At 35.3% G+C, this 27,278-nt stretch overlaps 1 protein-coding gene across 1 annotated transcript; it reads left to right on the top strand.

The window, feature by feature from the left end:
* The first annotated feature begins 855 nt into the window (after positions 1-855).
* LOC126814179 (PAS domain-containing serine/threonine-protein kinase) lies at positions 856-25,456 on the top strand. Its single transcript, XM_050539198.2, has 20 exons — positions 856-942; positions 2,752-2,905; positions 7,448-7,703; positions 8,886-9,088; positions 9,294-9,461; positions 9,844-10,008; positions 10,709-10,840; positions 11,623-11,737; positions 12,161-12,318; positions 12,663-12,795; positions 13,597-13,720; positions 14,361-15,106; positions 15,904-16,082; positions 17,281-17,466; positions 19,554-19,679; positions 20,729-20,863; positions 21,893-22,092; positions 22,713-22,846; positions 23,442-23,582; positions 24,370-25,456. Exons 2-20 carry the CDS (start codon positions 2,759-2,761, stop codon positions 24,501-24,503), a joined length of 3,582 nt encoding a protein of 1,193 aa, XP_050395155.1. The 5' UTR covers positions 856-942; positions 2,752-2,758; the 3' UTR covers positions 24,504-25,456.
* Positions 25,457-27,278: the final 1,822 nt, after the last annotated feature.

Here is a 27,278-nt window from a genome sequence, read left to right on the forward strand (position 1 = left end):
AAGTCCTGTGTTAATATTTAAAGTAACATTTACTGATCTAAATATTTTCAAAACCGAAATTCTATTATGACTTTCTGAAAGATTAATCCATGTCTACTTGAATCATTCACACATCAAAAACGAACCAAACATAAATAAAGATGATATAATAATAATCTATTTCGACAACCTGATTCACTTCCTACTACACTACCGGTAATTGTATAGATCTTGTAAATTGTAAAAACTTATGTATTAAATCTGTACACGACAAAAAATGATCCAAGTGGATGTCAAATGTCCGTAAAATGTTACCATGGCGACGAATGCAATCGAGAATCTGCTTCAAAGGTATACTTTATTATATACTTTCAACCTTCCGATAATTTAAAAAAATCAGTATTATAGCTTAGCTTTGAGTAAATGAAGCTTACATTTGAAAAGAAGGGAAGATTATTGAACGTTGGTTGTTTAAATGGTACTACACCTTCCAGGGGTTCTAAAAGTTTCTATCTTTGATCATCTAATTTGTTTTGTTTTCCCTATTGGTCTGTCTATTTACACATATAGAAATATTCAAAGAAGTTGATATTATTGTCTTTTATATAACAGCTTATACACCCAAAGTGTTGCCATCAGTGTTCTCTGAATCTGGGCAGACCGAACTAATTTAATCCCGCCCGAATATCACCCTACAGATAAACTCTTAGGAAACGTTTTGGCTACGATGCTTACAGTTTGCTTATCCATTTCTTAACCAATAAATGTAAAAAAAACAACATCCCGTGGGTTTAAGATCAAGCGACTCGAACCATCTCAAATGATAACGGATAAAACCATCGACTTTCGTCGTCCGAAGATTACCCATTTGTGCAGTGCGCGCGCAACAAGGTCAACAAATGGCGGAGAACTTGAATTTGGAAAATATTGCTAAGTGATTCAGTGTCCATTGAAACAACACAGGTAATTTTAGTAAGACTCATACGCCATTTATGTTTATTATCCTTGTTCAGACGAATGACTGACCTCATTGCCAATTATGTGTTTAGTACCGAAGGTCAAAGAAAAACTGAGACAAATCTCAAAAGTAGCAGTCTTCACTTTCCTTGACATTTCAGTGAAATGTCAAGGAAAGTTGACCATCATTTATCAATGTGAAATTTTCACATTGATAAATGATGGTCAATGCAAATCAACTGTCAAACTGAAAACGACAGCCAATGGGCTTTGTACGTAGAAATCGGTTAATAAAAGCATCCAGTTTGAAACTCTACAAATAGCTGATAGGACCGATTTAAAGGAGCCAAAACCGTACATGTTTTAGGACTAACTTTTTATTAAATTTTTGGGCTAATCATCATGTCACAAGTAGTAGGCCTATAAGTAGTAAGTACGAAGTAGGCTACATCATCATATACACACATGCAGGTCTGTGTGTGTGTTACTGTTTTATAAATGATAACAAAAAACAATGCCTATTATTTATGTCAGAAAAATGCAATGGGCAGGGACGTACATATCGATTTTGTTTGGGGAGGTGTTTAGCAAAAATAAGACTGACTAATAATGCATTGGCCCCTAATACAAGGGATGCATCCACAAGCCGAGGACCGCATGCACAAGCTTCCCAGGGGGGTGTGCCATTTCCTCCTGGACTTTTGGGGAAAGATTTTGCAGAATTCTGATAATCAGAAAACTTATGAGGAAAATGAAATGTTAGGGGTTTAAAGTAGCTAAGTCTCTAACTCAATATCATCCAAAATCTTCAACATTGAAAACACAAATTATTGGTCAAATTAAGTCAACATTCATGTTGTGATCTTACCGGAAAAAGATGGGCTTTTGATATCCAATATTTAAGACAAAATAAACATTTTACCATTGGTACACGAATCGTGTACCATAATGCGCTTCAGCCCCAGTTGTATCAAGAGACTCGAGGGACGAGGCTAGACACATTGCACCAAATCAAACGGCGTATGTAGACTGGAAAACCCAGACACTAGAAATTTGCACTCGCTTGAGACTGCTGGCTTATTTCGCCGAACATAACTGATTTGAAATTGGAGTAAAAACGGAACCCATTGAATGTAAATCAGTTCATATACATTCATATTACAGTATTATATGCGTTGCGACCCACTTTTGTCAATTTCTAGGTCCCAAATGTTAGCGATTTAGCTCCTTTAAGTTAACGTCCTACTGTTATGAGTCTGACTGAGCTAATGAAGACGGGCATACGCCATACAGTGTGCTATGAGTATGAGGGAAATTTTGCCCAGGCAGCGGCACTACGGCCTATTCTTAATTATATCGAATTCTAACTGTTGAGGATTCTTTTACGTGCACACCAGTGTGTACACAGGACCTTGGTTTTCCGTCCCATCTGATTGACTAGACAGCTGTCCTTGTCAGGCTGTCTGTCCTGCATCACTGACAAGGGCGAATCAAGCTGGAAAATCTGGATGAACTTTCTCGGCCAATGCAGGGATCAAACACCCGACCTCCAGGCTTGTGAGCCAGCATCTTACCCACTTAGCCACTGTGATCCCCCGGAGTAAAATGGAGTACCTGCACTGTACACATGAGAATTAGTGTTATTATTAATAATAATATTATTAAGAATTTTGCAAGAATAGACAAAGTACTTTGAATCTGTGACAACTTATGAAAGTAATAATTATAATTACTGTCTGCAAGGAGAACATTTGTTGAAATGTTGTGCGTGTATAAACAATTGATTGTTTTCCATGTAAATTGTGTTTTTTTCAGCATTAAGATGATGTCTACTATAAACTGTACACCTATAAAACAACAAGTTGAATCAACAGGGATTTTAACACCTGCTAGAAGTTTGCCGAGATTGAATCAACAACAAACACCTGATTATAGACATGTTTCTTTTTCTACACCTAATTTATTACAGGTAATCTACCTGTATTTATAGTTACTCAGGTTAACTTTCAGCTAATTAAGATCATACTCCTCGCAGTATTTCGTTTGATTAGAGCTAATCCCATTTAACAGTGCTGTAATGGAAGCAAATTCTTGTTCTAAATTATTTATGACTGGTCAATAGTCCGATTAACAACCAATATCGGTAGCTAACTGCGTAACAATATCAATTTTATGCTTTAAACAAAGCTCCAAATTGGACCAAATATTTTTACATAACGTTATGTCATGACTTTTATTATGCCCAATTAACCAGTGCATAGCAGAATGTTGCAGAAAAACTAATTACTTGACAAACGAGGCTATCAACACATATACAATCTAAACAATACTGTTTGGAGACAAACAATACTTTCACCATTTTTAATACCTTAAATCACTGACCAAAATTTTAGGGAAGATACCAGATTAAACGAAGGGCTGTGAAATTGCTGTACTTGGGATAGATTTGATTGAACGGGAAGAATAAACACACTCCCTCAAAAGCTCAAGTATCAGAAGCCAATCCAGCAATGGCCAGAAAGGGATTTCTTGGGCCATTGCTTCAGGAATATGATTAAAATGGGCATAAGTCATTCACTGTGCTATGAGGGACATTTTGCTTACTTTTATTTCAAATTCCAACTGCCAAGGGATCTTTTACATGCACGCCAACTCAATGTGTACACAGGACATCGAAAATTTGGTTAAATCTGAACATTGACATCTCTACTGTGGTTTTAAATCTGATAGTAATCTACCGGTACCGCAGCATGAGGTCACTGGCAAGTAGCAACTTTAGATATTTAAAGTTTTTTTCAAACCATGATGTGCGGATACCTGTAGTTCCATAGTTTGAGGCTAAAATTACAACATCCAAATGACTGGAAATTTATATAATACAAATGTACCCGAGACGAATATTGCTTCTGATTTGTTACGGTATTGCTTTTGATCACTGCTACTGTGAAACATCCAGCAGTTGCTTTAAAGATACCTTCTCACGTACAAACTGAGTGATTTGATGATTTATTTGGACAAAAAACATTCAAACTAATTATTCTATCAAAATTTTGCTACAAATCCTTCTCAAAACATTTTATTCGCCAAGGAATACCCCTGCTGTAAAAAGTCTTATTAAAAGATGTCATGTTTGTGGCACGTAACTTGGTTGATACAGTAGGCCTACATTGTACTTACTAAAGGGTGCGAATCAGAGGAGAATTCATTTCATATACAAGCGATATCTGTCTTAAATCACTGTTTATTTATCATAAATATCGATGACAAATTAAATTCTTGGATCCACTGCCCAAGTCCTTTTCCATGGTTTTTATTTCAGAAACTATTGTACGTTTAAAGATGCATTATGGGAGATTAGTTAAAGAGCTGGCAGGTCTCACTATAATAGTTAAAAATTAGATAATGTAAAGGGGATTTGCTGAAAATTTTAATCAAATTGATCCACCCTGAATTGAGTATTTGGCTATTGAATTTTGGGCATAGCCCCGATCATCATTACTAAAGTCTGTACGATAAAAAACATAGTCTCGTTTATCCATTTTTTGATTTAATCAGAAGCAGCAGACCGGGTTATAATCCAGTTAATATGGCAGGCTAACGATGCCATCGAGAGTTGATTATGTTCTGGATAAGTTAATGAATATCTAATTAATAATTTAGATAACATTTCAGGCCTAAAGAAAGTCCTACAATAGGCAGATTTAGCTCTTGCATAATGTATCTTTAAGCTCACCACCAAGCATACATCTCTAGTCTTATTGTCAGGTTACCGGTTAGGGAAACCCTTACATTTTTGTCTTGTATGCGCTCCATGGGTGTTTTCCCAGGGAATCCAGTATTTTTCTAGTAAGACTGTATGTTTCTATTTTCCATCTATCTGGCCTACATGTACATGTTTATACCAAAATTGCCATACTTTTATTGTAAATAACCACCCGATATATACTTTTGTGGGAAAGTAACTTTAAAATCTATACAAAGCTTTTATGGTCTTGAGCTAAAGAAGCTAATTGAGTTTTAACCATTTCCGATAATTACTAGCTCTTATTAACTTAATCCCAACATTTTCTGGTTGCCTGTCAACCTATCTTTATGCAGATACCAGATTTTAAAAAAAAAACTATGCCAGGTACACTTCAGACAGATATCCCTGAATGTGAATATTTTTAGGACATGCTTGTACTGTGTATGTTTCATTGCCTGGCAACCAGTCTTTATACATTATACATGTAGTTACCCAATAAAAAAACCCCAAACAACATACATGTACATGTATTTGATGGAATATAATCCAAGTTGTAGCGTGAAAATGTAAAAATTGAGGCTTATAATCCACTGGGCATATGTGTATAAATTATGCATAGTCAATAAGCCAAAAATGGCTGATGTTGGTGCCAGAGTGTGATCTTTACAGATAGCAAAGGCTTAATTCAGACTAATCAATAGATCCTGTCTGGTCAGTCAGTGATAAAGTAATCTGTAGGAAACGCGCATCAATTAATGGTTACTCAATGGCATAAGATACTATAAACAATTAATATGTTGTCATTAGCAACCAGGTAAATAAAAATACTAATTAATTGATCAGAAACTCGTGTGTGATGTATATACCGGTATGATATTGTACACAGTAAATTATGATTTAATCATAATACATGTACCAATGAATTGTGAATTAGATCATCTTGTTTCGTATTACCATGGCGATGACGAGTCTTACAATTTTATCTAACAATTTATAGCGTCGTATTAAGGGTAAGTATTATAATATTATTGAGCATATAAATGGGGTCTGACAAGAAACGATGCCTAGTTATTTAGATTAGGCAAAAAAAACTAAGTCCTGTGTACACGTTGGTGGATATGTTGAAAACCTTTGGCAGTTGAAATTCAACTAACAGTAGGTGGAAACCATGCTGTCTGGGTCTAAATTTCACTCACAGTATACTGTATGGCATATAATCTATGCCTGTCTTCATTAGCCGTGTTTGTGCAGAAAGAGAGAGAGAAATGGGGTTTAAGGTAAGGGGCATTATTTAAGGTAATTATGGTGAGGCTGATATAATTTTTATAGACGTAAGTTTTACTTAATAAATGAAATTATGGTTAGAGTCAATTACTGCTTTTTACTAAGCGACGTTTCGACTAGGCTTCTCTAGTCATTATCAAGCTATGATAAAAAATGAAAATATGACAGGACAATATATACATGTACACCACAATGCTAAGTTAATGATGACAAACCAGGGATGTAACTTAATACGTGTACCTAATGGTAATCTGATTTAATTGTACGCTAATAAGTTACATCCCTGGTTTGTCATCATTAACTTAGCATTGTGGTGTACATGTATATATTGTCCTGTCATATTTTCATTTTTTATCATAGCTTGATAATGACTAGAGAAGCCTAGTCGAAACGTCGCTTAGTAAAAAGCAGTAATTGTATTCCATAGAATTGTGACCTGTATACTCTAGTTCAATTACTAAATGCCATTGAAACAGTTTATGGTTAGAGTCAGATACAGAGTTTACTATATATTCAAATGATATTCAAATCACCACATGGACATATATATACATTTAAAATTAGTAAAATACTGCTTATGATAAGATCAATATTAGAAAGCTATTCAAATCACATTTCAAATTTTATAAAATATTGTTTATAAAATATAGAAAGGGAAAATACTATTTAAATACATGTAGCTGCAAGGATTGAATGCTATTCAATTAATTGATTCTTTTTGGTTTATTCTCAAATTTCTAGAATTATGAACTGATCAATTATTAGATATTTTTTGGTTCACCCTCTGATTTTATGAATTGTAAATTAGTATATTTTCCTTTGATTGTGAACCTGTATCTATTAATGGAGAAAAAAACCAGACCAAATTGCTATTTCAAATTCTTAAAAACAAGTTAAAACAGAAATAACATGAGGTTTAATGTCTGCAACAAATGAAGATTGATATATGTATGTCTCTGACAGGAATTTTGCCCTGGCGGCTGTACATTTGCCTACTCTTATTCCCAACTGTGAGCCTCAACGATTAGACACCTTTCCTTTCCAGGCTATTGGTCTTGAACAGCTGACAAGGGCAATCAAGCTGGAAAATCCGGAGGAATTTGTCGATTGAACCTTGGTTATTGAGCTAATGTTATACTAACCTTTGTTTAAATTTAATATAGAATTAACTCCCTTTATTCTCTTGGATCATAAGGTCTGTCATTGAGTCCAGTGGCGTGGTTTAGATTCCCTGCTTTACGTGACAAGGAGTAAGTTCGTCTGTCCAACCTCGTAGGTTTTCTCCAGTTTTCCCCCACAGCTAAAGATCCCTATGAGCAAGCAGATAAGTGTTCAAAATTAAATTAAACCATATGTTAGTCCCAATATGACCTAGTTTGTGTTGAGTGGTGTTAAACCCTATTTCTCTTTCTCCCTTTATTCTTGGCCTTGGTAATGAATTTATTTTCATTGAATACATTTTATGATTTGATATTATTTCAGAAAGCCGAAAAACGAAGATCAAATATGGCCAAAGATATCTTACTTGGAAAGAAACAGGGCTGTGGCACACCATCCTACCCCTCTCCACTTGATCGTATTAGAGATGGAAGATCAAAGGTCAGCCGAGCAGAACAGCTGGGATTGGTTGTTGAAAATGAGGCTTCATTCGAATTGAACCAATCATTTCCAAAGGTTGCTAAATCCAAGATGAAAGAAGTTCTAGATGTGACCACGCCCAATTTGGATCAGTTTGAATGTAAGTAGGGGAAAGGGTCAGGGATTCTTTGGTCATTTTGATGCCGTAACCGGCTCAGAGCAACGAGGGGGATGGGGCGGGAAGTGTTCTCAGGGGTGCTGTTAAATTGACAGACAATGTAGATCTATTGTTTTTATGGTCGACAATTTTTTCACAAGGGGCGAGCCATTTTTTGGCAGTAGGCAGACTGCGTGCCCCCAATTAAGGGCCTGATGCTAACATACATGTACATGTTTAGTCAAGTCTGAAAATAAGGCACATTATCACGCACAAATTCAGTCTTTGTCAGGCACATGTCCTATGGTCAGTATGGTGCCAGTCATTTTGTCTAGCACAGATTTGGATTTTATTTTATTTTTTTTTATTGATGTATATATCCAACATAAAATTATGATATTATTACAGTATTAAGGTACTAGTTCATTAATGTCTCACATATTGCCATGTACAACTAAAACTGTTGTTATCGGAACTGCATATATATAGTAAATTACAGTATTTTTTTTGGTTACAAAACAAGAACGAGATTTCTGTTTGTGTATTAATTTTAAATAAAGACAAATTCATAAAGGGTGTTATACAGTTATTACCCCAAAAATGTATGGATGATAATTATGATGATATCTCATATCAACAATATCTGATGTAATGTAATTATCTGAGATAGTGGGCATTGTATCTGTCTAATGTAATGTGTACTGTAATTATCTGATATAATGTGTACTGTTATTATCTGATATAATGTCTATTGTAATTCTCTGATATAATTTCTATTATAATTCTCTGATATAATGTCTGAACATAATTTTATGATATAATGTGTATCAGAATTCTCTGGCGTAATATGTATTGTAATTTGCTGACGTAATGTGTAGTGTAATTTGCTGATGTAATGTGTATTGTAATTTGCTGATGTAATGTGTATTGAAATTTGTGAAGTAATATGTATTGTAATTATCTGTAATGTGTATTGTAGGTATAATTCTCTGATTAATGTGTATTGGAATTCTCTGATATAATGTGTATTGGAATTCTCTGATATAATGTGCATTGTAACTGTCTGATATAATGTGTATTGTAACTGTCTGATATAATGTGCATTGTAACTGTCTGATGTGTATTGTAACTGTCTGATATAATGTGTATTGTAACTGTGGGATATAATGTGTATTGTAATTCCAGGTGAAGGGTTAAACGATGTCAGTTTTTCACCAGGCTTTAGTAAAGGTTCGTTTTCGATTGCGGAGACATCATTAGACCTGTCATTGAATGAGAGCTGGTCATTCTATAATTATGTTGGAGGTGGAGAAACCGGACATGTGTTTCCTCAGGCTGTTCGTAATCCTAATAAAGCCATCTGTACCATCAATGCTAAAACGTCCGAGGTGAGCTTAGATCTTGAAATTTCAAAGTAACACTTTAAAAGCTGCTAGTGGGTGTATACCTATTTGTTGCCAAGCAACATTGTGTTTTGATTAGGCATTGTTCATGCATCCACACAAAAGTTAAAGACTTTAAGGAGAGGCACCATGCTAAAATGGGCTGTGGGAAACCCTATTATAAGATTATTGTTTGATTATTTCCTTTCAGATTCTTGTAGCAAATGAAATGGCTTGTGATTTATTTGGCTATGATAAAAGTCAGCTGATTGGACGGAATTTGAAGGATATGATACAACTGAAATCATTGGATCAGATGTTTTTATCAGAATCTCATCTACAACTGAATGGAGATATTGTAGATATATCAGGCAAAGTTGTGAGTATTGGAGCTCATTTTGAGATTAATATAAAGATTTTTGTATATTTCTAATGTTACATATGAAATGGAAGGGTATTGCTGTGGGTTTAATGAATGTTTCCTAACATTCTGCACACAGAGATCCATCTACTTCATTCTTCGAGAATAGATCTCTGCCCTAAATGGCCACCATATCCAAAAATTAGTATCCGGTTCACAGCTGTCATACACACAAAGACTAAATAAACTTTTTCAATGTTATTAAATGGAAACAGAACAAATACTCAACAAAATCCTCGAAGTATATGTAGTGTTTTTGACGAAAATCATCGATTTTGGACTTAAAATGTCGGTCAACTGTAGACAGACAGCCTAAGTTTAGTATGGTATTCTATTCTAGTTTGATGTGACAGATAGCGATGGTATATCCATACCAGTATCATTGTGGGTTAAAAAACTTGATAATCAACATGATTCCATAGAAGAAGTAAAACCTCTACTAAAATGTCTGGTTGTCATGGAACCAGTGAAAAGAACAGTTGCGACAGTAACGTTCACAAAACAGGTACTTTATTTGCCAATCTGATTAAAACACAGACCTATTTCGTTTTGTTTTTTTATAGTTCAAAATTTTGTTTTACTTGTCTTTACTACACTAGGTTCTGGTTGAAGTGAGAGATTAGCCAATCCAAGTGTCTGTTACGACGACTTCTTGGCAAATGATGCACAGAACTGTGGATACACCACTAGAAACGTCAACACTGATCAATGTCTGACATCATAGGGTCAAAAGTCGTTCGTACAACCTCTGACGTGACCTTTTACTACCACCGGTCAGATCTTCATGTAGTGTAGGCCATCAAAAGTATTTTAAAAAAAATGAAACGAAATATAGATCTGTATTTTAATCAGATTGTTTATCTGCTTATACATGTAATTAAAAAAATTTAAACCATAGATGTCAATAGAGTTTCTCTGATATTTTCGGTAAGAAATCTGTACCTTTTCTGTCAATTTCTTATTTTGAATAGAACATAAAGGCGTGTTTTAATAACTACATTGAGGGGGTAGAGAACATTTACCCATTTCAAAAATACGGGACGCCACCATTTTTACCTTGTGGTGCTTGCAACATACGGTATCTAATCACCACACTAGTTTTCTTCTCTTCCATCTTCTGGATAGTTTGTATGTAACCGGAATTAGCCATTCTTGTCCACAACTTGATGAAACCATGGAGTTATGTTGGACTTTTTGTGTTTTAGGGTCGTATTGTATCATGTGATCACCAGATGGCGTTGATGTATGGATGTAGTAACATAAGTGATGTGATTGGTCTAGAGTTAAATCAGATGATACCTGCGATAAGATATCCTGTTGATGATACAATACCCAAGGTAAAATTCAATCTTGGTTCATCTATCTAAAGCTCACCCTTTTCAATAAAAAAAACTAACAAGGGAGGCAACCCAAATATTACCTCAATCTAGGGTATATCATGACCAACTGTGTGTTAAAATAAATCTCAATATATTGAAGATTACTTAGTTTTGTAGAAATGGGTCAATCTATAAATGTTCCCCTATTTCTATTCAGATGCAACTTGAATGACTAGACGCTCTTTCCTTGCTAGGTCCTCTCCTGCAGCTTTGACACGGTCATAAGAAGCTGGGAAAATCCAGAGGAACTTCCCCAGGCCACCACAAAGACTTCTGAATAAAACTATTTTATTTAAATTTCCAAAATATATTAAGGCTTACTTTTTTGATGTCCTACTGTTGTGAGGTCCTATTATTATTGTGGGTGCCTATTAGTCACTATCAAATGGGCACAAAACCAGACCCAACTTTTCTACAGTTTTTTGGGGGGGTTTTTGCGTAGAATACGATGCCTAGTGGTAATCAGTCCGCTGTTGGAGCATTTTCAAGATATTTGAGGTCAAATGAAATCATTTGCACTGAAAGTGAATACGCAGCCATTCTTGTATCATGAAAACATGCTGAAAATGATCGAATATCTCGAAAACGTGGACTGATTACCATTCGGCAACCTATTCTACGCAAAACTTTACTATAGAAAAGTTGGGTCTGGTTTTGTGCCTTGATGGACAACCCCCCGCACTGAGCCTCTGGTCTATATTGGATGTTGATAAAAGGTTAATTCTATATGTGTATTACAGGATGTAAGAAGTCAGACAGCTACAGGAAGAACAAAACATGGAGCCACATTTCCACTCAGTTTACAGATCTGTTCAACTAAAGAGATGTCTGATATTGAACCAGTTGTCCAAGATGGTGAGAATATTTAAAGAATCTGTCAGAGATTTATAATTCCACTATTAGTATTTCATTCCCAGGGTTTCTAAAAAAGCAGGTCTCTACTATAGGTATTGTTTTTGTCCTGCAATCATTTAATATATATAAATCCTGTAGTTCAAATGTCTAAATAATGCCTCAAACCTCAAAAGATATGTAAATAGCTTTCAATATTATGGGACCATTTATTAGTTTTTTTTAATTTTTATATAACAATATTGCTACTTTAATTCCACTTTATGGCATCAGAGACCAACATTGTCCTTTAATAAGAATATTGCTGTTTTATTTCAACTATATAGCAGTGGAGACAAACATTGTCCTTTAATAACAATATTTTTTGTTTTATTTCAACTATAAATTCCATAGCCCAACATTGTCCTTTAATAACAATATTTGTAGATGATGTAGAAGAAGAAAGTCTATATTATGGTATTATATGGGTGTTTGCTAATATTAGTGGCATGATATGCTTCCTACCTAATGGTAAAATACACAGTGTCAATGAAAGTATGGCCAGATTGCTTTTTGGTTTTCAGAAACAAGATTTAATTGGAAAAGTAGGTAGAAATATTTATTTTAATTTACAAATCTGCACCCTTGGAATTGTATGATTAATATATGTTAACCTGTGTGTTGTGGAGAGTAGGTCCTCTGTTGGAAAAGTAGCTAGTCATTCGTTAGATATGGTTCCATGCTCGTAAAAGAAACTTTGACAGTTAACATTTGGAATAAGAGCAGTTGAAGTAGGAAGTTAAATCAGAAAGTTTTTTGTCTCAGACTAAATGACTCTTGCCGAAATGATCCCTTTGTCTTATACGTGAGGCATGGTATATATATTCATGTAGGAACATTTGATACCACTCATATTTGAAATGTTCACATATTTGTTTTGTATTGTCAGGATATATCGATATTGATACCAGATTTATTGGATGTGATTGATGATGATGATAATGAAGATGATGGAATAGCACTGCCTCCTATTGATGATGAAATTATACTAATCCCAAAACCGATACCAAAGGAATCAAAAGGTAATTTATCTTCTTTGAGGTAAAAGCAATAGCAAAAGCTCAGTAATAGTCATCTTCAATAGAAGGCTTGATTTCACTTTCACTCTGTACGTCTTATCAAGACCTTAATGTAATACCCTGCATATTTCGGCACTAATTTCGATTGGGTACTCACCCTGCTTGGGAGCCTATCAGATTCCTCGATCATCGCGAATGTCAAGTCTAGCGCTTTCCAGCTAAAACATCTACCTGTGATAATTGAGTTGCAAAGTTCAAGGTTCGTTCAATGTCAAGGTTTCCGTGGAGGTCGCTATGTCACAACCTCTGATTGGACGATACTGTTCACGTGTCAGCAGATAATGTAGCTAGCCATAAGTTTGGGAATTATAAAGTAATCAAGCAACGTCCAGACTCCAGGTGTTGTAAAACTCGCAGTTGTGCTTCAGAAACATGAGTAATAGTAAATCATAGCACCATAATAGAATGAATGAAATGGGGTTTAACATCCTAATTTTCTGCACTGACCGGGCTAATGGAGATGATCACAGTTATTGTAAACAGTCACAGTTGTTGAAAACCATACCATAGTAATAGTAAATCACAGGACCTTGTTTTTTTGGAACATGTGTTTACCTTTCCATTGCCCCCATCCTGCACCATTGACATGGGTGAGTCACGCCAGAAAATCCCACTAAGGCTTCTCGACCAACATCTTGATCGAACTCGAACCCCAACATCTTACTCACCGAGCCACTGCAGCTCCTCATTAAATAGCAAAAGTGTCCTTGTAATCTATATTGTGATTGGTTCTTTTTTAAGCAGATAATTCAACATGCACACCCGACATATCATCAATACCTGTTGCTATTAGTCAAATCAATCAGCTGCATCTTGATACTGCCTTGGTTAAAACTTCCACACCAAATAAATCAGATACCTCTGTAGCGTAAGTAAACTTACTGTTTTAGCCGTCATTCCAGGTTTGGTTTATGTTGTTAGTATTGTGTAATAGAGGTGTAACTCTAACATTATTAATACACTGACTCAATCAAATCTGAAATGAAATAGCCAACATCCTACTTGTCTACACCAACTAATGAATATGGACATACCTGATGCTATCAATGAAATTATTGGAGGTATTTAGCATACCTGATGCTATCAATGAAATTATTAGAGGTATTTAGCATACCTGATGCTATCAGTGAAATTATTAGAGGTATTAAGATACTTGTCTTTTGTTGGTGAAAGTGACGTCACTTTTTTTTACAGTGTATTTACTCATTTGACTTATATCATAACATAGTTTGACTCGAATCTTAACAGACTTTGACTTTAATTGGGATTGAACATACTTCGAAATATACCATAATATACATTGACTTGTACACACGCAGTACCATAAAATACTTTGAATTATATCATTTATGTCATAACATAGTTTGACTTATGATGTCATAACATAGTTTGACTTAGGAAGTCATAACCTAGTTTCACTTGTAACATAGTTTGATTATATCAAAACAAACTTTAACTCCCTTGCCTCTCTTCACATGTGTGATTTTATTATGTTTTATTATTTACAGATCTACGGAAGAAAGTCCGAAATCTACAAAAGATGATTGTTTAATAGTCGAACATATAGATGACGATTCCATTAAGAATATCACAATCAACGATTCTATTGACCAATCAAATAACAATAATAGCGTGGAAATTGTTAGCGACGGACACATTAGTATTTCCTCCCAAGATACGTCTAAATCTAAAGTTGTTTCAATTCATGAAATAAACTCTTCAGGTAATGGCAGTAGTTTAACGGAGAGTTCCGTCTCAGCCGAAGAAAGTTCTGATGATGGAGTTAACGCAGATGTCAGTGGTGATATTGAATCAAGTTTTGGTTTGAAAGAGGGAAGCAACTCGAGTCTGAAGCAAAAAAATGCGAAAAATTGGACTGGATTAAATATGGCTCGAAAAAAGATGTTAGAGAAACTTGACACTAGTTCAAGTAGTACTGATAATTCACAACAGTTTTTAGACAGTAAATTAACAAGTTTTCTCCCCTTGTTATCAAAACAGCGTAACAACAGTCAGTTGTTTTATAACAGTGATACCCAGATAGATGACGAGTCAAGTTATTTCAGTCATGATAGTCAAGACACATACTCCAGTCCTTCCAGTCTTGAACACTCAACTGATCACAGTCCATCCTCGATGAACAATCAGAACAAGTGTAACAAAGCGAAACATAAAAGATCACTGAATATTTTAGAACAACACCAGTCTTTTAGTTTTAGTGGAACTGGTCAACATGCAGATGGGTGGAACATAGGCAAGTTTTCTTATTATAATTTATGACTTACGGGTTGAATAGGACTATAGTAGCTGAGCAGGCAGGCCTCTGGGCTATAAAATATCCTGGCTTTGAATTCTAACGTCGGCTGTTAAGAACATGCATGAACTGTTCCTAGTTGATCAGATGGGACAAGGTAAACTGAGGTCCACATGTGTATACATTGGTGTGCATGTGAAAGAACCCTTGACAGTTGGAAATCGATGAAGAGTAAGAAGAAATACCACTGTTTTACATTAATTTCTACAATCAACATACATGTTGATAATTGACTTTATTTCTACGTTTTGCTAAGTTAAGTATAAATGGATGACATTTCTAAAGATTGTAGTCAAGTTTATCCTGAAAAACAATCTGATTAAAATACAGATCATATTTCGTTTCGTTTTTTTTATAGTTCAAAATTTCATTTTACTTGTCTGTACTGCACTAGGATCTGTAAGAGTTGTTATCATTGACGTGTTATGGATGATATGAGAGATTAGCCAATGAAACCGTCTGTTAAGGCTAGCTTTTGGCATGAGGTGTACGGAACTGTGGGTAATCCACTAGAAACATCAATGCTGATTGGTTCATCAAATTTCTGATGTCATAGGGTCAAAAGCCGCACATGACCTGACGCGACCTCCCAAAACAACTGGTCAGATCTTCATGCAGTGTAGGCCATCGAAAGTATAAAAAACGAAACGAAATATAGATCAGTATTTTAATCAGATTTCCAGGAAAAGAAATGTAAGAAGACAATATTGAAAATGAAAGTTGTATTTTGTTTACAGGTATAATGTTTCAAGTAAAGAAAGTAGAATTAGGTGATGGCAGCCATATTTTCTGTATGTGGATATCCCGTGATCCAGAGGAACCCGGAGAAGGAGGACGATCGTACGCTAGTTTAACTCTTGCCTCTAGTTTCAACAGTACATTAGATCAGTCATTAGCTGGGTTAAGTTTAGGAGAGGTTTGTATCAAAACTATATCTCTTTTATTAACACGTACGATCGTACTATTGACTAAATTGATGCAGAATTGTTCAAAGAAGAAGCATGCCAATTTTCATGTCGGTCGGACTTGAATTCGCGGAGCCTTAGGCTTTTTCAAAGAGCATCACCCCAAGAACAAGATGGGTAGCGGTTAGCGACAAGTTCCTGGTCCCATAAAATATATTACTTTGACCAAGTAAAATACTATTTATGGATTACAATTACTACGGTTTATTTCTCTGCAACGTTTCAAAAGAGCAGTATGAATTATCCACACTTCTCTTTTATATAACTATGTCCTTCTTTGATCTATCATTTCATCTTATTTATGTTGATATATACTTGATCACAACTTAAGGAGCCACTGTGGATAGGACGCTGGCTCGCTAGTCTGGAGGTTGCGTGTTTGATCCCTACATTGGCGGAGAAAGTTCATGTGGTTTCCCCTTGTCAGTGGTGCAGGACGTGGGGGGCCTGACAAGGACAGCCGTAGAGTCATTCGGATGGGACCAAAAACCGAGGTCCCTTGTACACATTGGCATGCATGTAAAAGATCCCTTGGCAGTTGGAATTCGATATAAGGGTAGGCCATAGTGCCACCGCCCGGGCAGAATTTCCCTCATAGCACACTGTATGACGTATGTGCCCAGTCAGAGCAGAACAGTAGGAAGTTAAACCCCATTTCATTTCAGATTACAACTTGTGAAATCTTGTTTAAACGTTGTGATAAAGTAAACAACAATAATTGCTATCCATAAATAGTGTTTTATTTGATTATGTTCCAATTACTAAATGCCATTCAAACAATATATTACTTCGACATTTGGGATCATAAATTATCATAAATTTTGGATAGGGACTTTTCGATAGTGATCTTGGATTTAGCACAAATGACTTGGTGCCCCTTCCCAATCTATAAATGTATGTTTACTGTAATAAACTATAAAACATACTTATGGAAAAACAATTACTGATTTATTTAAGCAATGTTTCGAAGAGTATTCTCTCAACGTTATCAAGCTAAGAGAATACTCTTCAAAATGTCGCCTAAATAAATCAGTAATTTTTCTTCCATAAGTATGTGTTATAGTTTATTGCTCTGTCCAGATACTAAATGCCTCTAAAAGAATAGTATGTTTACTGTCTTTGTGATTTATGAAATGTATGATATTGCAGGTTTTATGTAATAAAGCTAACTCGGAATCAAAGATAGAAGATACTACAGAGGATGAGAAGAAAATAATTGATAGTAAATCACCAGAGTTTGGTCAATACAGCCAGAATTATGATACGTTGATGTCTATTGGTAAAGGAGCATTTGGTTTCGTTAAACTTGCACAACGACAAACAGATGATTTACAGGTATGTCTAACAAAATGTTTTTTAGCACACCTTTCATCAGGTGATAATGGGGGGGGGGGGAATGGCCGAATGGTTAGGGTGTGCAGGTTGTAACATAAGGTATGTCTTGAGTCAACCATGGTTTTGATTCCCTGGTTGTAGGGTCGTCTGTCCAACCTCGTGGATTTTCTCCGGGTCCTCCTTTTTCCATCCCACTGCTAAAAGACCCTTAGGTGCAAGCGAATTATTGAAATAAAATTGAACCATATGTTAGTCCCGAAGCTACCTAGTTTGTGTCGGGTGGACGTTAAACCCCATTTCTCTCTCTTGCCAGGCCCTTTCGTTCTACATCACTAACAGGGGTGAACCATGCCGGAAAATTCCAATGAATTTTCTCGTCCAACGCAGGGATTAAACACAGAACCACCCGGTTAGCGAGCCAACGTCCTACTCATTGAGACACCGTGGATCCCCTTTCATTGGGTGCTACATGACATTTTGCAAACAGAGAACTATCTATTTTGAAAATTGATCTCAGCCCCGAATTGCCACCATATTGAAACATTAGTGTACTAGCTATCTGTTACATCTTTCATACCCACAAAGACCAAATAAACATTTTCGATTTAATTAGATATGATAATAGAAGCATACTTAATGTTTTTTTTACTAAAGTCATTGATGATTGATTAGAAAGCTTTGTGTCTGTTTTCAAGCAGAGCTAATTGTAAACAACTGCATGTAGTCACTGACTTTATAAAAATTCAAATAATTGATTTTACCTTCAATATTGCTGTTAGCCTCTATCACACAACTCATAACTGTTTATGTCTACTATGACAAGTGAATGTTTGAGTGGGTAACAGAAGCTATGTGCTGGTGGTGGGCATAGAAGAAAAAGCTTCCTTTGTGCATTTATTTCTACAATCGACATACATGTTGATTAGGGCTGGGTATCGATAGTGATTTTTACTATCGATAATCGGCAATGAAATGTCGGTCGATAATCGATAGTATTGAAAACAAACTTATTTTCACGGTCGTCATCAAGACTGGATACAGTGTAAGTTCAAAGTTCAAAACCATACGAAGTTGCGAAAGATCGTTTGCTCCTGTCTAAGGAGATTTATTTGGAAAACATTAATAAAACTTGTTATATCACATATATATACGTAAATTGATGTTGTTTATTATTAAAATAATGCAGCCGTGGTTCCGAATGAAGAAATATCGTAAATAATTATGTTAAGGGACCAAAATATCAATATGGCAGACGAATTCTGAAGCTTGCAAGGGGAAATAACTCTATCTTTATTTACACATCCGGGTATCTCCGATTTAGCGATATTCAACAATAATTTCTTCAAAACTAAAGTAACGTTTCAATGAGAGTGAATTTATGAAAACGGCTGTTCAATAAGCAGTCACAATTTTGTTATGTGTTACATTGATACTTGATAGTAATTAAAGTGAGCGGTGTATTATGATTAACTGAAAGAAAACATTGACATTTCAGATGTAAGAAAAATAGACGAAGAGCGATAATCGATAGTAACCCACCGCTATCGATAGTGCTTTTCTGGGCTGTCCAATCGATACTATCGATTTATATCGATATTTTACCCAGCCCTAATGTTGATAGTTTACTTATTTCAATGTTTTCCTATACTGAATATAAGTATACAGGTCACAATTCTATGGAATACAATTACTGCTTTTTACTGAGCGACGTTTCGACTAGCTTCTCTAGTCATTATCAAGCAATGATAAAATATAAAAATACTCCAGTTCAATTACTAAATGCCATCGGAACAATTTATCAGATATCAGTATGGAGATGTGGCAGTCAATCTCATTGATCAGATATGAAGAACAGAACGAAAATATGTACATGTATGTAATAATAAATATTGTTGTGTACATGTATATATTGCCATGTCATATTTTCATATTTTATCATTGCTTGATAATGACTGGAGAAGCCTAGTCGAAATGGGTCGTTCAGTAATAAGCAGTAATCGTATTTCATAGAATTGTGAGCTGTATTCTCCAGTTCAATTACTAAATGCCATTGAAACAATGAATATAAGTGGACGACATTTCTACAGGTTGTAGTCAAGTTTATCCAGAAGAAGAAAGTAAATAAAGAGAGTTGGGTTGTGGATGAATCTGATGGTCGTATACCACTAGAAGTCAGTCTGTTACGTAAATTACACCATCCTAACATTATACAGGTTAGTTCATGTCTTTATATATTTTATTTTTGTCAAGAGTTATGTGGTCCAAAAAATATGGTGTTCCTAAGAAAATTGACTTTTTGAATGTGTTCACAAAAATGACTTTGAATCCTTACGTTAGCTTAGAAGATCCTTCAAGATTTTTCTAACCCTGTCTACACGTGTCATGAGTGGCACCTGTGAATTTGACTAGGAAAGAGTCTTGTGAACCCCTTTCGGCCCATGCAAAATTCTCCTGCTTTCCATGTCACACACAACTATAGACATAAACAAATTGGAAAGGACATCTTTTTCTATTTTGGCACCAAATCAGTTTAACCTCTAGTGTTATAAATCAGATCGAGATTTGTGATCCGAATACTTTTGTTGACTATCCGACGTGCCTACCTTTAGCCGCAATTATTAAGACTATCCATGATAACCCAAAAAATCAATGAGGTGAATAAATTTGTGTATAACTACTCCTGTAATCTGCGGCCCTCCCACTTATCATTTTTGCTCAATCAACATGAATGATAAAAGTAAAAAAAAAAACATGTGCGATTTATTCTGCCAAGGTCTTTTGTCTCATTCTGATAATCTACTACTATTGAACCAATCAGTGAGTGGGAATATACGTGACCTAGGTCGTTATGAATAAATTTCATTGCGGGAAGTCAAAACACGGTCTAAACTCGTATGCTGTAAACTAGCGCAGGGAATGAATGAATATTTTTTTTATTTAGACTATTGTTTTCTTTGTACTGCATTAATAATTTGATTAGTTACTATCACTAAATAATACGCATAATGTTGACATTTATGCTCAGAGCTACCTACGTGATCAATTGCATTGGGGAAAATTTCAAAAGTAATCAAATGTAAAAATGGCTAAATATAGAGCACACGGAATGTCAGAATATATTGTAACGGATAGTAAAATGATTCGAATAACCCTTATTTTGTATCCGTTAACGAATATCCGAATAGTAGTTTCAACACTAATAACCACCCCCCACCCCCTTTCTGACACATGTATTAATTGAAATCATGTGATTATATTATAGATAATAGATGTGTATCAAAATGATGTTTTTATACAAATGGTGATGGAGAAACATGGTAGTGGTATGGATTTATTTGAGTTTATAGATCGCTGTCCACAGATGGATGAAGCTTTAGTTAGTTATATGTTCAGACAGGTAGGTCATGTCTATATTTTATAAAATCAGAAAACATCCAAGGTAAAGTTCAAAATGCCTAATTTTATGATAATGGTCTATCTGTTTCTTTTAATCATCCTTCTGTTTCACTCTTCTAATGAAAGATTGATGATGATGATGACCAGAGACAAGCTTATTATTGGTTACAACATAGGTATCATTATCGGCGCGCTCCAATATTTGTTGAATAGGTCATTTATACTGATGTTTGGACCGATATTTAATTGTTGTTATCAGTATTTGTATCTGTGACCGAGAAAGTTCATCCAGATTTTCCAGCGTGGTTTCCCCTTGTCGGTGGTACAGAACAAATGGAAGTTTATTTTATCAACAATGTAGGCTAGGTTTGGTTTATCATCAATCTAGGTATAATTTATCGACATTGTAGATTTAATTATCAACATTGTAGATTTAATTATCAACATTGTAGATTTAATTATCAGCAGTGTAGATTTATCAACAATGTAGATTTGATTATCAACAATGTAAATTTAATATACTAACTCTCTAGGATTAATTTATCAACATAATAGATTTGCTTTATCAACAATGTCAGTTTCAACAATTCCTAGGACATTGTTGAACTTATCAACAATGTAAGTTTTAACAATTCCTAGAACATTGTTGAATTTATCAACATAGTTTATTAACAATGTAAGTTTGAACGCTTCCTAGAACACTGTTGAATTTATCAACAACATAGGTTTAATTTATCACCACTGTGTAGGAATTTATCAACAATGTTTGCAACAATGTAGTTTCAATTCATCAACAAATGTAGGATTAATTTATCAACAATGTAGGGTTAATTTATCAACAATGTAGGGTTAATTTATTAACAATGTAGTTTTAACTTATCAAAAATGTAGCTTTAATTTATCAATAATGTAGTTTTAATTTATCAATAATGTAGTTTTAATTTATCAAAAATGTAGGGTTAATTTATCAAAACTGTAGTTTTAATTTATCAACAATGTAGGTTCATTTTATTTATTTGATGTGTTTTAGATGGTGTCTGGTGTATCATATTTACACAGTTGTAATATTTTACATCGGGATATTAAAGATGAGAATATTATATTGGATGAGAAATTTAACATAAAACTCATAGACTTTGGTGCTGCAGCTTACATGAAAGAGGGAAAATTATTTGGAACTTTCTGTGGAACTTTGGAATATTGTAGTCCTGAAGTCATCAGTGGAAATAAGTAAGTTATAGTTAGGATATTTTCACAGGTCCCAAACTTTGACTTCGTTGTTTGTCAAGACATGTACACAAGTCATGATGCAGGGGGCAAATGGTCAAACTTGTGTGCTTTGAATTAAAAGGTCTTGCCATTCAGTCGAGTGACGTTGTTTTGATCTCAAACTTATATGAGTGGGATCCCCTGCATAAACGCATGTGTTTTCACCCGGTTCTCTGATTGCTGGGCCGCCACGGGGGCGAAGTGAGTAAGACTCTAGCCCGGAGGTCACAGGTTCGATCCCGGTATTGGCAGAGAAAGTAAATCAGGTTTTTTTTCCGGTGTGGTTTCCCCATGTCAGTGGTGCAGGACAAAGGGTCTGACAAGGACAGCTGTCTAGTCGTTTGGAGTTGACGACAGCACGTAAAAGGTCTCTTAGCAGTTGGAATTCGATATAAGAAATAGTGCTACTGTCTGGGCAAAATTTCCCTCATAGCATACTGTATGGCGAACTTGTGCACACTCTACATATAAGCATCCAACTGTGTTTGGGGGATGTATTGGTGTAAAATGTTTTGGAAATATTAATATTGCTGTTAATATGTTGTATTTTAACTATAAATTTTGAACAACTCTTTTAACAGATATAGAGGACCTGAATTAGAAATCTGGTCCATGGGTGTTACGCTGTATACCCTTGTGTTTGGTGAAAATCCATTTTATGATGTTGATGAGACACTGGCTGGTATTCTCAATCCACCCTGTCAACAGTCTAAAGGTATTAACGGAATATTCCTACATACATGTATAGTTTAGTAGAAGTCGTCAAGTCTTGAAATAGGACACCTGTTGTAGACATTGTCATACACAGTTTTCATCTTTTTCATGTATAACTACTCTCTAGTGATTGTCATACATCCTGGCACAGATTTGGCTTTTCTCCTGGTGTTGGCCGAGAAAATTCATCAGGATTTTCTGGCATGATTTCGCCATGTCTAGTTGTTTGGATGGGACATAAAACTGAGGTCCCGTGTACACATTGGTGTGCACGTAAAAGATCCCTTGGCAGTTGGAATTCAATATAAGAGTAGGTTGTAGTGCCACTGTCTGGGCAAACTTTCCCTCATAGCACAATGTTTGGCGTATGCCCTTCTTCATTACCCCAGCCAGAGAAATAGGGCGTTAAACTCCATTTCATTTCATTTCCTTTATCTGCCAACTAGTATAATGAAGAGGGGCATGTGCCATACAGTGTTCTATGAGGGAAAATTTGCCTGGACAAAAATAATTGATTTTACGTACATGCCAAGGTGTACACGGGACCTATTTTTTTCTTCCCTATTCGAACGACTCTATTCCTTTATCTATTACAGGTCTGATGTATTTAATATCATGGATGTTACATGTTGATCCAAAGAGTAGAGCTACTATACAGGATTTAGAAGAGAATGCATGGGTTAATCAAGATATAGATATCAACTCATACAGCTGGCAAGAAGTTCTACCCAATTGCGGTAAGATATAAGACCATGTTGGGTGGGTATTAGTAATTGTGGTAGGAGGCAGGGATTAGTAATTATGGTAAGACTCGATATAGGGAAGGGGGGGGGGGGGGCTAATGATCTAATGCATGCTCTGTACATCACAAGGTTTGACATTGAGTCAGATGGCATGGTTTTGATTCCTGTTCATTCTCATGGGTTTCTAAGGGTCCTCCGGTTTCCTCCCACTGCTAACACTAGGGACAGGGTATCATTCAGATTTGATGAAAAAAGGAAAGAAACTGAGCTTACCATCTAGAATCTAATACTTGTATCCAATAGATTGCCATCCAGAAAGTATTAAAAGCCATCAAGATTCATCAAAAAAAAACCGCCTAGTTTCTGCTACCGTGTAGTTTAAGAAACACTGTTTAGTTTTGACATTGGTTGTCTAGTTTATGACCATTTAGTTTAGTTTTGATATTGGTCGTCTGGTCTATGACCATTTAGTTTCATAAACTAGACCACCGATGTCAAAACTAAACAGTGTTTCTTAAACTACATGTAGCACATACTGGGCATTTTTTGATGAATCTTGACGACGGCATTTAACACTTTCTGGATGGCAATCTATTAACTGGATACGAGTATTAGATTCTAGATGGTAAGCTCAGTTTCTTTCCTTTTTTCGTCAAATCTGAATGATACCCGGTCCCTAGTGTAGAGCATCCTACATGCAAGTGAAATATTGAAATAAAATTGAACCAATATGACCAACTTTGTGTTGAGTTGATTTTTTACCCTCTTTCTATTATTTCAGAATTTACAGGAAATACAGCTTGTGACAATAGAGGAGATGTTTCTGATGATAGCCAACTAAATAACACCGATCACACGGCTTCAACATCACTTTGCTTAGATCAACTGTCTATTAATGATGACCAATATTTTTGAGTTTATTATCAAATTATTGATGTAAAGGAGCAGTTCCAGATGGAACAGGACCTTGTTCATATAGACAATTTTATCCAATCACTCATGCCATTTGAGATTATTATTATTATTATTACTACTATCACTACCCCTACTACTACTAGTGCTACTATCTACTACTACTATTAAGTGCTATTACATGTACTATTATTAACAACAAATACAGAAGTAATTAATGCTATTATAAGACATTTAATCACTGGAAATATTATTTTTATACGCCCACATTGAAATGTGGTCGTATATTGTCGTCACCCCCGTCCGGCGTCCACAATTGCTTGTGGACGCTCTAGAGGCTAAAGTTAATATCCGATTGACTTTAAATTTATACACAGTGTTTAAGGTCATGAGACGAAGAAGCCTATTGATTTTCAGCGATTTCCAATAATTACTGCCAGAGTTATGGCCCTTGATCGCTTCAAAAAATCTTGTGGACGCTCTAGAGGTCAGAGTTAATATCCGATTGACTCTAAATTTATACACAGTGTTTAAGGTCATGAGACGAAGAAGCCTATTGATTTTCAGCGATTTCCGATAATTACTTCCAGAGTTATGACTCTTGATCACTTCAAAAAAATCTTATGCACGCTCTAGAGGTCAAAGTTAATATCCGATTGACTTTAAATTTATACACAGTGTTTAAGGTCATGAGACGAAGAAGCCTATGGATTCTCAGCGATTTCCGATAATTACTGCCAGAGTTATGGCCCTTGATCACTTTGAAAAATCTTGTGGACGCTCTAGAGGCTAAAGTTAATATCCGATTGAGTTCAGATTCATACACAGAGTGTAAGGTCTTGAGACAAACAAGTATATTGATTTTCAATGAATTTTTATGACTTGAACAGCTAAATCCATGATGTTAAAAGTTTCCTATACTAGACGTTAGCATTGGGCAAAACTTTATAAAAACCAAACAAATTCTAATGGTTTTCTGATAATTACTTAATGAGTTGTTACTCCTAATCAGATTTTAATGTATTATAAATGTTTCATTACCGAAAAAAGTAAAACAGCTAAATCCATGATGTTAAAAGTTTCCTATACTAAATGTTAGCATGGGGCAAAACTTTATAAAAACCAAACAAATTCTAATGGTTTTCTGATAATTACTTAATGAGTTGTTACTCCTAATCAGATTTTAATGTATTATAAATGTTTCATTACCGAAAAAAGTAAAAATATGTGACGACTCTTGTTGACTGCCCGGAACGAGTTAGCTGCTGTGGGCGTATGTTTCGTTGCCTGGCAACCTATCTTTGATGTGTTTAAAACTTTAGTAAAGGATTTAATGGGACTCCCCAGATATATAGAATGTCAATTTGATTTTCTAAAAACAAACTTATACAATCATTGTGTTAGATTTACCCAAAGCTATGTTCAATACAGATTTATGAGATCATCTGTTCAAACATGAACACTTTTATCTGCAAATATGGGGCAATATGGCATTTGCAATAACCAGAGAAAAATGAATTTTATACATTTAAATTGGGCAGCAAGCAATATAGGTATATTGTCAATTAGAATATACCCTTGAAAATCCACCAAACATAGGAGTTATTTGTTCAACCCTTGCAAAATGTGTAGGTGGGCGGGGGTCCTCCAGTTTCCCCCACACTGCTAAATATTCATACACGCAAGTGAATTATTGTATTAAAAGTGAACCATATGTTAGTCCTGAAATGGCCTAGTTTTTGTGTTTAAGTGAAGTTGAAACCAAATTTCTTTCTCTTTACAAAATGTGAACCATTATGGTGTTAAAATACCCTACATAAAATATAAAGCAAACGACGATTTTTATAATTAATCAATACTTGGTTGGTGCTGAAAAGTTAGGCATAACCCTATTTAATTTCCAAAGGAAGACAACAAACGGAACCAGATTGACTAGTCAAAGAATTCAATAAAAAATATATTTTGGTCCTTTGTCAATCGGAGCCATGATAGCTGACTGAATAAGGCGCTGGCTTACTAACCATAGGTCCCCAAATTCAGTGTGTTAACAGAGATTCCTTTAAATTTTCGTGCGTGTTGTCCCCTTGCCTGTGGTTCAGAGCAAGGGCCTGGCATGGAACCGTGTGTAGTTGTACGATATTCACTGCACCCTTGACAAACGGAAATCGACGAAGAGTGTAGAATGAAAAAACGGGTGTAGACGTTGACGTGCATGATAAGAACACTTGACAGTTTGATGGAAAGTAGCGGAAACTTTGCTGTCCGGGCAAAATTCCCCATATAACTTTTGCCCGTCTTCATTAGCCGGGCTGGTGCAGTTAAACACCATTTGCTTGTTATCTGTTAAAACCAGTTTATAATCGGAAGGAAAAGTTACATATGGTAACGCAGATATTCAGGGTCTTATTCTTGTAAAATTATGGACATTTGGGGTAGGCCATATCTTATTCTTGTAAAATTACAGACTACCAGTTATAGATACATTAGTTAAGAGTTTAATAAAGAGTTGGCCATTCTTGCTATAATAATTAAAAAATAGATGATAAAAAAAGAAAATATTGAAAATTTCTGTCAAATTTCTGGAAGTTTGGACTAGAGATAGGCATCAACTGTGTCTGCACTGTCTACGAGAATTTCCGGAGAATTTCCGATCGTTTGATCAACAGACGATAACTCAACCCACATATTCTCAATTATCAAGTAACATTCTCAGTGGCGATAACTCAACCGAGATATTCTCGATTATCAAGTAACATTCTCAGTGGCTATGGTACCATC

Source organism: Patella vulgata, chromosome 1 (genome assembly GCF_932274485.2).
Source record: "Patella vulgata chromosome 1, xgPatVulg1.2, whole genome shotgun sequence".
Taxonomy (NCBI): Eukaryota; Metazoa; Mollusca; class Gastropoda; family Patellidae; genus Patella; species Patella vulgata.

Coding starts and splice junctions, on each gene's coding strand:
- LOC126814179 (XM_050539198.2), top strand. CDS start 2,759: ATGATGTCTACTATAAACTGTACACCTATAAAACAACAAGTTGAATCA. Junction 10,841..11,622: donor TTGATGATACAATACCCAAG/GTAAAATTCAAT, acceptor TGTGTATTACAG/GATGTAAGAAGTCAGACAGC. Junction 17,467..19,553: donor GACAAACAGATGATTTACAG/GTATGTCTAACA, acceptor ACATTTCTACAG/GTTGTAGTCAAGTTTATCCA.